At 46.5% G+C, this 15,933-nt stretch overlaps 1 protein-coding gene across 3 annotated transcripts in view; it reads right to left on the reverse strand.

Moving 5' to 3' along the window:
* Window positions 1-15,479, reverse strand: part of LOC126424944 (uncharacterized) — an 87,990-nt gene extending 72,511 nt beyond the window's left edge. For all 3 annotated transcript variants that reach the window (XM_050087798.1, XM_050087797.1, XM_050087796.1), the window contains exons 1-2: window positions 15,332-15,479; window positions 8,052-8,158 (exon numbers count right to left, since the gene is read on the reverse strand). In XM_050087798.1, coding sequence (XP_049943755.1) covers window positions 8,052-8,158; window positions 15,332-15,476 — 252 coding nt within the window. In that variant the 5' untranslated portion in view covers window positions 15,477-15,479. The remainder of the gene's footprint in view (window positions 1-8,051; window positions 8,159-15,331) is intronic.
* Window positions 15,480-15,933: the final 454 nt, after the last annotated feature.

Below are 15,933 nucleotides of genomic sequence, written 5' to 3' on the forward strand. Positions count from 1 at the left end.
ACAACACCCAGCCATCACGAGGCAGAGAAAATCCCTGACCCCGCCGGGAATCGAACCCGGGAACCCGGGCGTGGGAAGCGAGAACGCTACCGCACGACCACAAGATGCGGGCCCGAACGTTTCGCCACGGTAGGTATCGCGAAGACACTTTTCCTGCGATTCATACTTGAATGGCATTGGAAAAAAAAAACGAATACACAGTACAGTGCGAAAGTACTCCCTGTCATGCAGTTCAGTGGTGTGCAGACTATCATTGTAGATGAACCTGTAGAGAAGACAGCATGATGACTGACACTTTGCCTTTCTGGCTTCTCTCTCGTGATCTTCGGCCGTCATTTGTTTAATGATCGTTCTGTCGATGCGCTAGCGCGAGTGGCTGGCATTGTTAAGGCTTCAGCCTCCATTGCTGGAGTCCAGCCAATGTATCAGAGGCTTTCTCTCTGATCATTACCGTCATGGTTCTCCCCTCGCAATCTGCGATCGTTCGCCGCAGTCCTGGAATTCAGAATCCCCAGCACTAGCCGCTAAAATGCCTTTATGTGCCCTATAAGGTCTAATCTTGTTTTCACGCCGCTGCTTGCAGGATGAACAGTATCTCTAAATTCTCCATGTAACACTGGCTCCTGGAATTTCGTAGGAGAAACACATTGCGTCTATCTTCACACTTCTGCCAGTTCAGTTTCTCAGTGACTCTCGGCCGTGGGCCAGACAAACCTGAGACCATTCGTGCTACCGTTCTCTGTATGCGTTCAGTATCCTGTGTTAGTCCTATTTGGTGTGCGTCAAACATACTTTAGCAATATCCTAGAACGGGCCGCCTGTGTAGCTTACAGGCAACCCCCCGTTGTAGGCGGACTGTACTTCCCCACCGCTTTACACACGACTGAGCCCATGTTATCATTCCAAATCACGTGCCTACCTAGGTACTTGATTGAGCTGACTGGTTCGTGTTGTGATTAAGCCTAGATGTACGATGTTACTTTTCTCTGTTTTCTGAAGGGCACAATTTCAAATTTCTCAACATTTAAAGTAAGTTGTCAGTCTGTGCGTCACTTAAAGATCTTATCAAAATATGACTGGATATTTGCATAGCTTTTTCGGACAGTACTTCACTATAACTCACCTAATAATTTGCAAACAGTCTGACGTTACTACTAATATAGTATGATAAGTCATTAATATGCACTCCTGGAAATGGAGAAAAGAACACATTGACACCGGTGTGTCAGACCCACCATACTTGCTCCGGACACTGCGAGAGGGCTGTACAAGCAATGATCACACGCACGGCACAGCGGACACACCAGGAACCGCGGTGTTGGCCGTCGAATGGCGCTAGCTGCGCAGCATTTGTGCACCGCCGCCGTCAGTGTCAGGCAGTTTGCCGTGGCATACGGAGCTCCATCGCAGTCTTTAACACTGGTAGCATGCCGCGACAGCGTGGACGTGAACCGTATGTGCAGTTGACGGACTTTGAGCGAGGGCGTATAGTGGGCATGCGGGGGGCCGGGTGGACGTACCGCCGAATTGCTCAACACGTGGGGCGTGAGGTTTCCACAGTACATCGATGTTGTCGCCAGTGGTCGGCGGAAGGTGCACGTGCCCGTCGACCTGGGACCGGACCGCAGCGACGCACGGATGCACGCCAAGACCGTAGGATCCTACGCAGTGCCGTAGGGGACCGCACCGCCACTTCCCAGCAAATTAGGGACACTGTTTCTCCTGGGGTATCGACGAGGACCATTCGCAACCGTCTCCATGAAGCTGGGCTACGGTCCCGCACACCGTTAGGCCGTCTTCCGCTCACGCCCCAACATCGTGCAGCCCGCCTCCAGTGGTGTCGCGACAGGCGTGAATGGAGGGACGAATGGAGACGTGTCGTCTTCAGCGATGAGAGTAGCTTCTGCCTTGGTGCCAATGATGGTCGTATGCGTGTTTGGCGCCGTGCAGGTGAGCGCCACAATCAGGACTGCATACGACCGAGGCACACAGGGCCAACACCCGGCATCATGGTGTGGGGAGCGATCTCCTACACTGGCCGTACACCACTGGTGATCGTCGAGGGGACACTGAATAGTGCACGGTACATCCAAACCGTCATCGAACCCATCGTTCTACCATTCCTAGACCGACAAGGGAACTTGCTGTTCCAACAGGACAATGCACGTCCGCTTGTATCCCGTGCCACCCAACGTGCTCTAGAAGGTGTAAGTCAACTACCCTGGCCAGCAAGATCTCCGGATCTGTCCCCCATTGAGCATGTTTGGGACTGGATGAAGCGTCGTCTCACGCGGTCTGCACGTCCAGCACGAACGCTGGTCCAGCTGAGGCGCCAGGTGGAAATGGCATGGCAAGCCGTTCCACAGGACTACATCCAGCATCTCTACGATCGTCTCCATGGGAGAATAGCAGCCTGCATTGCTGCGAAAGGTGGATATACACTGTACTAGTGCCGACATTGTGCATGCTCTGTTGCCTGTGTCTATGTGCCTGTGGTTCTGTCAGTGTGATCATGTGATGTATCTGACCCCAGGAATGTGTCAATAAAGTTTCCCCTTCCTGGGACAATGAATTCACGGTGTTCTTATTTCAATTTCCAGGAGTGTACAATGTGAACAGCAATGATTTTAAGGCACTTTCTGGGGCACACCTTAAAGCATTTCTACTGGGTGGTTATAATAAAACTGCAGCTACTGACGGAGGTCCAGTGACGGCTGTAATTATCATACGGTGCCGAAACTTGGTAGACATACTAATGTGCTAATACGGAACTGAATTACGGTGGAAAAAATTAGTTCCAATTTTGGTCACTAGGTGCAAATCTGACGCTGTAGATCATCTCGTCGACGTCTCCGGTGCTCATACAGAACAAACTGTGTAAGCAACGGTAAATAATAATCATATCAGCATTACGCCTTTCTCAATGTTTGACGTTTTCTGCCGATGTCCCGTTCCTTATCCATTACAGATGGAAACATTTCTATAAGTCGTCCTTGCATTCACAGCGCCAGGTTTGGAATTTGGTGGCCACAATTGAAACTAATTTTTTGCAACACAAATCGGGTCAGCAATATCGCATTAGGAAATCTAAGAAGTCTCTATGGCATAGGATAGTTACAGCCCACACTGGAACGCCGTCAGTAGCTGTGCTTTAACCACGACCACCCCCTGCACCCAAGATAACATGCTGCGCGCTCGTTACCAGTAACCTTCAATACAGACGTAAATTTCACTTGGTACCCCATACAAATGGCTCCGAGCACTATGGGACTTAACATCTGAGGTCACCAGTCCCCTAGAACTCAGAACTACTTAAACCTAACTAACCTAAGGGGGAATCATTCGGGGAAGTGGCAACAAAACGACTATTCACGTTGGTGTGTAGAATATATGAGTCTGGCGATATACCATCTGACTTTCGGAAAAGCATCATCCACACAATTCCGAAGACGGCAAGAGCTGACAAGTGCGAGAATTATCGCACAATCAGCTTAACAGCTCATGCATCGAAACTGCTTACAAGAATAATATGCAGAAGAATGGAAAAGAAAATTGAGAATGCGCTAGGTGTCGATCAGTTTGGCTTTAAGAAAAATAAAGGGACGAGAGAGGCAATTCTGACGTTACGGCTAATAATGGAAGCAAGGCTAAAGAAAAATCAAGACACGTTCATAGGATTTGTCGACCTGGAAAAAGCGTTCGACAATATAAAATGGTTCAAGCTCTTCGAGATTCTGAAAAAGGAGGGGTAAGCTATAGCGAGAGACGGGTCATATACAATATGTACAACAACCAAGAGGGAATAATAAGAGTGGACGATCAAGAAAGAAGTGCTCGTATTAAGAAGGGTGTAAGACAAGGCTGTAGCCTTTCGCCCCTACTCTTCAATCTGTACGTCGAGGAAGCAATGATGGAAATAAAAGAAGGGTTCAGGAGTGGAATTAAAATACAAGGTGAAAGGATATCAATGATACGATTCGCTGATGACATTGCTATCCTGAGTGAAAGTGAAGAAGAATTAAATGATCTGCTGAACGGAATGAACAGTCTAATGAGTACAAAGTATAGTTTGAGAGTACATCGGAGAAAGACGAAGGTAATGAGAAGTAGTAGAAATGAGAACAGCGAGAAACTTAACATCAGGATTGATGGTCACGAAGTCAATGAAGTTAAGGAATTCTGCTACCTAGGCAGTAAAATAACCAATGACGGACAGAGCAAGGAGGACATCAAAAGCAGACTCGCTATGGCAAAAAAGGCATTTCTGGCCAAGAGAAGTCTACTAATATCAAATACCGGCCTTAATTTGAGGAAGAAATTTCTGCGGATGTACGTCTGGAGTACAGCATTGTATGGTAGTGAAACATGGACTGTGGGAAAACCGGAACAGAAGAGAATCGAAGCATTTGAGATGTGGTGCTATAGAGGAATGTTGAAAATTAGGTGGACTGATAAGGTAAGGAATGAGGAGGTTCTACGCAGAATCGGAGACGAAAGGAATATGTGGAAAACACTGATAAGGAGAAGGGACAGGATGATAGGACATCTGCTAAGACATGAGGGAATGACTTTCATGGTACTAGAGGGAGCTGTAGAGGGCAAAAACTGCAGAGGAAGACAGAGATTGGAATACGTCAAGCAAATAATTGAGGACGTAGGTTGCAAGTGCTACTCTGAGATGAAGAGGTTAGCACAGGAAAGGAATTCGTGGCGGGCCGCATCAAACCAGTCAGTAGACTGATGACCACAAAAAAAAACCGAAGGACATCACACACATCCATGCCCGAGGCAGGATTCGAACCTGCGACCGTAGCAGCATCGCGGTTCCAGACTGAAGCGCCTAGAACCGCTCGCCCACTCCGGCCGGCTTACCCCATACAGGAGTACCTTCGATAATAGAGTTCACATGGTACTGAGGTAAATGTTTATTGGATGTAAAGAAATTCTGCATCTACCTGAATACGTTGATCGGCGACTTTCAGGATGTCATGCGAGAGCTGTTCGGTGACGTCACGAGCATTCTGCTACAGATACCTCATTATATACGAGCTCAGAATAGAAGGGTTGGAGAAAAAAGTGGAAACATCCAAGAAATGCGTATTTGAACACACAAGCGCCAGGAACTGGCGCCGTTGTATTGGTCGACGAACAGCACCTCTGCCGTGTCCTCAGTCGTGCTCAGAACAGTATTTAGGGTAGTTGTGAGTACATTATGTCGGAGACAAGTGGATTACAACGTGAGGAAATTGTCGGTGCTTGGATGGTGGTGCTTCTGTAACAAAGGTAGCCGAAGTGTATGATGTATCAAGAGGGGCTGTATCGGAAATTTATACCACATGCAAAGAAATCGGAAAAAAAACGCGGACAAAAGTGTATGTTGACTGATCGTGACGGAGGGTGATTAAAGAGGAATGTGACGAAAAATAAGGGCACTACAGCTGAAAAGTCACGGCAGAACAAACGTCGCACTACCGGACCGTGTCAGCATCAAAACAACACGAACGAAGCCCCACAAGCAAGCTGTAACTGCAAAGCCACTCATCACTGATGCAAATACCCATAGAATGGAAATGAGGAATTGAAGCCATCAACTCTCTACCACGAAGAAAAGGGAGAAAGTCATTTGCTCAGAGGAATCTTGTTTCGCACTGCTTTCAGCTTTACAAACAGTTACATCCCAAGACTGAAACATGGGGTGGACTCGGTGTTCATTCGTACTATTCTACGGGCCCGATTGTTACTCTGTAATGTCGCATTTCTGCCAGGGATTATAGTACAGTGTTAGCTGACCACGTCCATCCCACGATACAGTGTTTGTTCCCCAGTGTTGATGCGCTGTTCCAATATGACAGAATTCGTGTTCACGCAGCTTACTTCTCCCAGGACTGGTTTTGTTGGCATGAACATGAACTTTCGCATCTCCCCTGCTTTGCACAATCACCATATCTGAAGATTATTGAGCCGTTGTGATTTACTTCGGAGAGAAGGGTGAGTGATCGCTATCTATCTCCATGATCGCTAACTAAATTTGTCACTATTTTGCAGGAAGAATGGTGTAAGATTGCCCTGAAAACCTACGATCCTGTATTTATCCATTGCTAGACGACTGCAAGTCTTTTTGAATGCCATCTGGTTTCCTGCACTGTATTAGGCATGGTAATGTGTTTTCGGTCTTTTCATATTTCTGTCCAATTCGTGGATACTCTAAGATCTACATCTACATCTACATTTATACTCCGCAAGCCATCCAACGGTGTGTGGCGGAGGGCACTTCACGTGCCATTGTCATTACCTCCCTTTTCTGTTCCAGTCGCGTATGGTTCGCGGGAAGAACGACTGACTGAAAGCCTCCGTGCGCGCTCGAATCTTTCTAATTTTACATTCGTGATCTCCTCGGGAGGTATAAATAGGGGGAAGCAATATATTCGATACCTCATCCAGAAACGCACCCTCTCGAAACATGGTGACCAAGCTACACCGCGATGCAGAGCGCCTCTCTTGCAAAGTCTGCCACTTAAGTTTGCTAAACATCTCCGTAACGCTATCACGGTTACCAAATAACCCTATGACGAAACGCGCCGCTCTTCTTTGGATCTTCTCTATCTCCTCTGTCAACCCGATCTGGTACGGATCCCACACTGATGAGCAATACTCAAGTATAGGTCGAACGAGTGTTTTGTAAGCCACCTCCTTTGTTGATGGACTACATTTTCTAAGGACTCTCCCAATGAATCTCAACCTGGTACCCGCCTTACCAACAACTAATTTTATATGATCATTCCACTTCAAATCGTTCCGCACGCATACTCCCAGATATTTTACAGAAGTAACTGCTACCAGTGTTTGTTCCGCTATCATATAATCATACAATAAAGGATCCTTCTTTCTATGTATTCGCAGTACATTACATTTGTCTATGTTAAGGGTCAGTTGCCACTCCCTGCACCAAGTGCCTATCCGCTGCAGGTCTTCCTGCATTTCGCAGCAGTTTTCTAATGCTGCAACTTCTATGTATACTACAGCATCATCCGCGAAAAGCCGCATGGAACTTCCGACACTATCTACTAGGTCATTTATATATATTGTGAAAAGCAATGGTCCCATAACACTCCCCTGTGGCACGCCAGAGGTTACTTTAACGTCTGTAGACGTCTCCCCATTGATAACAACGTGCTGTGTTCTGTTTGCTAAAAACTCTTCAATCCAGCCACACAGCTGGTCTGATATTCCGTAGGCTCTTACTTTGTTTATCAGGCGGCAGTGCGGAACTGTATCGAACGGCTTCCGGAAGTCAAGGAAAATGGCATCTACCTGGGAGCCTGTATCTAATATTTTCTGGGTCTCATGAACAAATAAAGCGAGTTGGGTCTCAGAGTAGATTCTCGGTTTCCAAAAACGACGTGATACGCGAACAAAAATCATGTTCTAAAATGCTACAACAGATCGACGTCAGAGATATAGGTCTATAGTTTTGCGCATCTGCTCGGCGACCCTTCTTGAAGACTGGGACTACCTGTGCTCTTTTCCAATCATTTGGAACCTTCCGTTCCTCTAGAGGCTTGCGGTACACGGCTGTTAGAAGGGGGACAAGTTCTTTCGCGTACTCTGTGTAGAATCGAACTGGTATCCCGCCAGGTCCAGTGGACTTTCCTCTGTTGAGTGATTCCAGTTGCTTTTCTATTCCTTAGACACTTATATCGATGTCAGCCATTTTTCCGTTCGTGCGAGGATTTGGAGATTCTACAGTTAATATAGGTTGGTGATATTTTGTTTTGTGGGTCAGTTCTGCTACTTTCCGAGCAGGGCCGCTTGACCTTTGTATTCTTCCAGACTGAGCGTATAGTATTTTTGTTCGAGCGATCTACAGTAGATTACGGTCAAACGAGGGATCAGATTGTATATGAACTCAGTATGTCCAGTTAGGCTTTCAGAACCCACACGTGCAGACATAAACAAAGAAATGCGTACAACGTCTTTAATTACATTATCGATAGTAAACAAGCAGGTTGGCAGCGTCAGTTTTGCAGACACCTGCAGTCTGCTGGCCTTACCTGGCGGGTGTGGAACTGGTGCAGCGCCTCCTCCGTCTTGCCCAGAGCCCTGATGGTGACCAGGCCGTTCAGTGAGTCGGCCACGTGGGCGTACAGCCGAATCCTCCCTGCACAAGGGCGGGCCGCTTTACGCTTCCCCATCAGCAACCACCTGCTGCACAAACTCGCCACCGACATAGCTGCCCCTGAGTGAGAGACTTCCTTATCCAGAAATGACGAGCACGGTCAAAGAAAAAGTGAGAAACGGCTGGCACGCGCAATGGGACTGGACCTACATCTCTAAATGGATGCACTATTATCGGCTGATTTACTAGTTGGAGCAGAAGCAGAAGAGTCATAAAAACGATTGCACGCTTGCGCTTAAATTATTGCAAATTTCCAACCCATCTGTTCTGAAATGGACTGGATGAGTCTCTACTACGGAACTTACTCAATGAAAGAATCGCGAAGTATCAACTATTTTCGAGCACCTCACACAACAAACGGCAAAAATCTTCTATCCGAACACTGGTTAACGCAGCGGCTATCCTTTCATCATCGATGGCAGTGTTGTTGTAAACATGAAACTGTAAACTACTATTAAGTGTGAAGGTGAGCCACTTAAATATATATGACCTAACTAACTAGAGGTGCTGTGCATATGTCTGGACATTTTGTTTTATGTTATGCTATTTGTGAACTTACGATAAAGTAATTTTATAAGTTGTTTCCAGTGATCTGATTTTTCAATCCTTTATTAATATCGTAATTTTTTGTACATAGGAACTAATGAAATACATATTAGAATAGCTAATTTTAATTTTAATAATGAACAGCAGTTGAGGCTGTTCATTATTAAAATAAAAATTAATATTTATACAGTTGCTGACAGGGCCGCGAAATGTTGAAGATATTTCAATATATTAGAAAAGCCATTAATAATGATGCAATGTCGATGGCTTGTGGAGACAGCCATATGGCAATAAGGAGATAAGAAGTATAGGTATCGTGTCAATCATTCCATTTATTTTATTTGTTATTTATTGATTTACTCTATGATGGGTGCTTAAAAAGAAACTGTGAGACAACGTGGAATGAAATTTAATGCAAACAAATGTGAGATCCCAGTTACAACGAGCGGAATAAGGATTGAAGGTGAGCAACTGAAGAAGGTGGAGAGTGTCAAGTACTTGGGAAGTGTGACAGAGGAAAATGGAAGAAATGAGAAAGAGGCCAGGAGAGAGACAGGAATATTTCTGCGAAGTGCTGAGAGCCTGGTTTGGAACAAAGAGGTCTCACAAAAAAGCAAAGAAGTAACAAAGAAGTTACGACATCAGAATACTGAGCTATACATCTGTAACGTAGTTCATGAAGAAAATAGATGTAAGCAGATTACTGGCATGTGAATTGGAGTTCCTCAGAAGTAGATTAGGAGAAACAAAGTGACAGCATGAAGATTGAAAGGGTAAGGAAAATAGTGAAACAGCAACGCTTGCAGAGCAGGTCAGAAACATCGTGACTAATGTGGTATTGGACACTTAAAAAGAATGGAAAACACCAGGATTTCGAAGAAGATACATGAAATGGAGATGAGAAGGAAACAGTCAAGGGGAAACCAAGGGACAGATGGCTGAGAGGTGTGGAGGAGTGTGTTGAAAAATGAGGCAAACATAACAGGAGTATATCACGAGGCTTATGTTCCTCCCGGGTTCCCGGGTTCGATTCCCGGCGGGGTCAGGGATTTTCTCTGCCTCGTGATGGCTGGGTGTTGTGTGATGTGCTTAGGTTAGTTAGGTTTAAGTAGTTCTAAGTTCTAGGGGACTGATGACCATAGATGTTAAGTCCTATAGTGCTCAGAGCCATTTTTTGATTATGTTCCAAGCAGGCCCAGCTTGGGGCTGGACATTGCTTAAGATGATGATTTGTTGATGACTTTATCCCTGCAAGACTAGGGCAATCAGACTCTGTCTTGCATGTAACCAGGTATTCTACATAATTAACATTATGTTCAGTGCGACACAAAAGTTAAAAAAAAGGTATTAATTTAAAGTGTGATATAAGGTTTATTATTGTCTATTACATAAGTAATAAAAACAGATATATCTTTAAGCACGTAGAACACCTGGTCAGATGTGACTGTAACTTCAAAGACGCACACGCCATCAGCGGGGATTTAAATGGTTAGCTCTGCAGTTCCCTTCGATACACAGAATGGCCACCGTAGTGCATTAGTCCTGTTGTGTTTAGTGTTGTTAAGAGGCCTAATAGAGTACATAAGGGCCTGAACAGCGTTAGATGTTGAGTGATCGCTGCCAAGGACACGCACTTGCTGAGTACTCGTATGTGACAGCATTATCAGCACGTGACCGAGTTCGAAAGGAGGGGGTCTCCATTTAGCAAGCTGGTCGAATCGAGCAATATGCAGATTTTTGGGGCATTGGGATGAGGCAGTGACCAAATGTTGGACTGTAGAGGGAACCATGAGGGCAGGCATGATCGTCGTCAAGGTTCCACTCGTTCACGCCGGCCGGTGTGACCGAGCGGTTCTAGGCGCTTCAGTCTGAAACCGCGCGACTGCTACGGTCGCAGGTTCGAATCCTGCCTAGGGCATGGATGTGGGTGACGTCTTTAGGTTAGTTAGGTTTAAGTAGTTCTAAGGGGACTGGTGACCTCAGATGTTGAGTCCCATAGTGCTCAGAGCCAGTCGTTCACGTCTGACCATCTCAATGGAGGATCGCCATATCGTGCTCCAGGCACATCGCACCCTTTCACTTCTGGGTGTGCCATCTGAGGACTAGTAACGGACTCCCTGCAACATTCTGCGTAATGGCACACAGATGGTTGGAGACCAGCAGCAGCCGGCATGGGGAATCACTGTCCAACATGTAGGCTGCCGTTACCACCACAACACAAACCTCTGCTTTTGCTGTGGTTCTTGCCCAGGAAGCATGGTCTGCTGATGAACGATGTCGTATTGGGTGGGCCGTCAATGACGGTTCTGTACTCCCCTAGATGACCTTCATCTGCAAGTATGGTGGCGGCCTGGGGAGAGATCCCAACCTTCCAACGTCTCAAAGTGGCACAGTGGAATTTCTCTTGGCGTGATTGTGTGGGTGGCCATCAGGTATGATTTTATGTCATGCCTGGTAGCGACTAATGGCACAATGGTACGTCAAGGAGATCTTCGATCCTCGTGTGTTACCTCTCACGCGTCAGTATCATGGTGGCAGTTTTCAGTAGGTGCGTGTGTCTACGAACGCTCTGCATAATGTACAGGCAGTCCTTTGGTCAGCAAGATCTCCAGATCTGATAGAGCATGTCTGCGACCAGCTCGAATGTCAATTCCGTCCAGTGCCACTATCAACAATATTATGTAGCTCCGTCAAACAAGACAGGAAAAGGGGGGAATAAGGGAAAAAAGTTGGTGTAGTCGCAAATTTTTGGACACTTGTAGCCTAGTAATGCTATGAACAACATTCTAAAAATCCCACTTGGAGTCAATTTTTGGAGGGGTGACAGGACCCTTCAAGGTCACTTTCTGAAGTCTTTCGTGAATGGCTCGAAAACCGCAGCTACTTCAGAAAGTTTCTGTCCAGATCTCTTATGTGAGTAGACAAGCTAACTTCACCGAGCTTGTGTTTATGTAGTGGACTTATTTGCAGTTCATTGACTGAGTCAGCCTGGCTGAGGGCCGGATACAGCGAATCAGTGCATGTATCCAGGTCACATTTGGTGCAGCGCCATCTGATATGTGTGGTCAGACTGCCAAGTTCTTTGTAAATTTGACCCTGTTTTGTAATCACTGAGGTAACTGCACATACCCTCTCAACGTGTGAAGTTGCATTTCGTGTCCTTTCTTCGTGTGCTTCACTATTTTTGTCAGGTGCTATACATCTTATTAAATGGTCATGACGAAAGGGGCTGTGAGAGGGACGGGGGACGACGGGGGACGAGAGACAGCGGTGCCAGGCGTTCCGTGCGTCACTCACTAGAAGGGGGCTCGTGGACTGTGCATGTATTATACGAATATGGTGTCCGAAAGAACAGACACAATTGGTGATCTTGCTGCTCTCGAAGAATGAAATTACATTGAAATCCAGACCTTTGTAGCTGTTTACAGACGTTGATAAATATCAACAGGAACAGATGAAAATGTGGGCCCCGACCAGGACTCGATGGCTCAGTCGGATAGAGCGTCTGCAATGTAAGTAAGATATCGTGGCTTCGAGTCTCGGTCGGGGATGCCTGTTGATATTTATCAAAGAGCTACAAAGGTCTGGATTTCAATATAATTTGATACATGTACACACATCAAATAAGTTTTGCATCACCCCAGTTCCCAGAACTCCTGAAGATAGACGTTGACTGTGGATATTGTATCACAGACACAGTCCCTTTGACAGTCCCTTTGACAAGTCACCCGAAGATGTAGACAACCCTGCATGAGCAGCTCCTATTAGACGGGGTGGGGAGGCAGGGGGGGGGGGGGGGGGGTTCGACTAGAGGTACACGGCTCGTGTTGTCTGTAGTTAAACCAAGCCTAGACGGCCAATACAGCGGTTCGATCGCGTCCGCATTGTTACTTTGTGCCACGAAGGCCTCTCAACAAAGGAAATGTCCAGGTGTCTCAAAGTGAATCAAAGCGATGCGATGTTGTTCAGACTTGGAGGGGATACAGAGAGACAGGAACTGTCGATGGCACGCCTCGCTCAGGCCACCTAGGGGCTACTACTGCAGTGGATGACCGCTACCTACGGATTATGGCTCGGAGGAATCCTGACAGCAACGCCACCAAGTTGAATAATGCTTTTTGTGCAGGCACAGGACGTCGAGCAACAACTCAAACTGTGTGCAATGGGCTGCATGATGCGCAACTTCACTCCCATCGTCCATGGAGAAATCCATCTTTGCAACCAGGACACCATGCGGTGCGTTACAAATGGGCCCAACAACATGCCGAATGGACTGCTTACGATTGGCATCGCGTTTTCTTCACCGATCAGTGTCGCATATGCCTTCAAGCAGACAATCGTCAGAGACATGTTTTGAGGTAACCCGGTCAGGCACACTGTCCAAGGTGGCATTATGTGGGGCCGACGTACGTCGCTGGTGGTCATGGATGGCGCCGTAGCGCCTGTACGATACGTGAATGACATCCTCCGACTGATAGTGCAACCATATCGGCAGCATACTGGAGGCATTCGCCTTCATAGACATAAATTCGCGCCCTCATCGTGCACATCTTGGGAGTGACTTCCTTCAGGATTACGACATCGCTCGACTAGGGTGGCCAGCATGTTCTCCAGACATGAACCCTATGGCACATGCCTGGGGTAGATTGAAAAAGGGCTGTTTATGGACGACGTGACCCGACACCACTCTGAGGGGTCTACGCCGAATCGCCGTTGAGGAGTGGGACAGTCTGGACCAACAGGGTCTTGATGAAATTGTGGATAGTGCGCCACGAATACAGGCATGCATCAATGCAAGAGGACGTGCTACTGGGTATTAGAGGTACCGGTGTGTACAGCAATCGTTACTTCTACCTCTGAAGCTCTCGTTGTATGGTGGCACAACATGAAATGTGTCGGTTTCATGAGCAATAAAAAGGGCGGAAAGTATGTTTATGTTGATCTTTATTCCAGTTGTCTATACAGGGTCCGGGACTATCGGAACCGAGATGATGCAAAATTTTTTTTTGTATGTGTATTAGGTTGGTGCGTAAGTTCTTAGCGATTTTGTTTTGCATGTCGGTATTCCGATTTTATTTGTCGATTGTCATTTTTTATTTATAGTTCACTGTTGCTACGTCACTTTACGTGTCGCCATTCTGTCATCTGGAGACAGTGAGTGGAGCTGTGGGTGATAGGAAATGGGGTGCCAAGTGCAGGAATCGGTACATTTCTGACATATTCTTCTGTTTGAGTTCCATAGAGGTGTGGTAGCGGCGGTTGCAGGCAGAAACATTTGCGGCGTGTTTGAGGATAACGCCATTTTACGGAAAACGGCAAGAGAATTGTTTACTAGTTTTAACGAGGGTCGTTTTGGCATTAGTGATTCTCCACCTTCTGGCACAAATTCGGGGTTTGATGAAGATCGTTTAAAAGCATTAATCCACGTCTGTGTACTTGAGAACTGGCGAATGTGACGAACTGTTATTAATTCCACCATCGTGCGACATTTTGATGCAATGGGTATCGGTACCGCATGCTCTAAGCCAAAATCACAAAAATCAGCGCGTGACGATACGTGCATCACTGCTTGCTCGTCATCAACTGACTCGCGAATAACACCGACCATTCGTATCCTGTATAGTTAGTGATGACGGGAAATGGTGTCTTTAGGCTAGTATAAAGAAAAAGAAAGGAAAGGTAGATACAAATAAAGCAGGAAGTCCCCGTACAAAGACCTGCGCGCATCCACAAAAGATAATGTTTAACATCTGGTGGAACAGCGACGGTGTGGTGTACTACGTACTGCTATTTGTACCTGTTGTGTCTATTAAACTTATGGAAAAACGCTACGAAGCTACGGGATAATCTAATATAAATACGGCAGAAAAATAGCTCTGTTCCTTTCAATGGTAGCACACTGGACTCGCATTCGGGAGGACGACGGTTCAATCCCGTCTCCAGCCATCCTGATTTAGGTTTTCCGTGATTTCCCTAAATCGTTTCAGGCAAATGCCGGGATGGTTCCTTTGAAAGGGCACAGCCGATTTCCTTCCCAATCCTTCCCTAACCCGAGCTTGCGCTCCGTCTCTAATGACCTCGTTGTCGACGGGACGTTAAACACTAACCTAACCTATGTCCCTTTCATGTGACGTTGCAGGCACACGAACTGTTGAGCGTTGTCTGCGGAAACAAATAGTGGCTCTTAATTCTTTCTGGCCAGAGACTGATATAATTCTAGATATTAACAATTTCGATTGTACCGAAAAGTGGTACATTTCTCGTCGTGTCCTTCGTGTGAATGACATACAAGAATCAAAAAGTTGTTGTTCATTTCGAGTCGTCACTATGAACGACGCAACAGACACGACGTTTACACGATGTCCGTAAGACGAAAATTTCTGAAATTCGATGGTCGCTGTCTCGGTTACATGTTAGCTCTGAACCGATTTTGATATACCTGTCAAACTTCGGTGCTCCGAGCACCAGTCGTTGCAGACGTATGGTCGCTGGGTATTAACACTAACAGATGTTAAGTATTTACGCTTAGTTAAAATGCACCTACTGTGCTGTGTTTGAACCTATGCACCAACCCAACTGATGGATGATGGGAGCTTCAGCTGGACTCACGTTTGCTCTCGAGGCTCTTGGCGGCCCTGGAGGCCGCGCCGTACACTCTGGCGACGCAGAAGATGGCGCACAGCGCGAGGGCCATCGCCAGCAGCGACTGGTAGTCCACTATGGCGATGACGACGCAGTGGCCGAAGATGTTCATCAGCAGCTGGAATTTCGTCAGTTTTTCCATTTACTGATCTGTTGACGCACCAGTCGTCTATATCTGTAGTACGAGGGCCATCCACAAAGAACATTACGAGTTGAAATTAAAAATAAATAAAGTATTGGAAATTTTTTAATTATATACAGACGAAAGCCACACTTAAATACTACTTTTCTACATAGTTGCCATTTAAATTAAGGCACTTATCGTAGCGATGGACGAGCTTGGAAATTCCTTCGTCGTAAAATTCGGCCGCCTGCGCCTTCAACCACGTGGTTACCTCTTCTTGAAGCTGCGCGTCGTCATGAAAACGCTGCGTAGCCAACCACTTCTTCATTGCTGGGAATAAGTGGAACTCGCTCGGTGCCAGGTCGGGACTGTACGGCGGATGAGGAAACAACTCCCACTTAAAAGATTCGACAACTTCACGAGTGGCATTTGCCGTGTGGGCCCG

Source organism: Schistocerca serialis, chromosome 10, assembly GCF_023864345.2.
Source record: "Schistocerca serialis cubense isolate TAMUIC-IGC-003099 chromosome 10, iqSchSeri2.2, whole genome shotgun sequence".
Taxonomy (NCBI): domain Eukaryota; kingdom Metazoa; phylum Arthropoda; class Insecta; order Orthoptera; family Acrididae; genus Schistocerca; species Schistocerca serialis.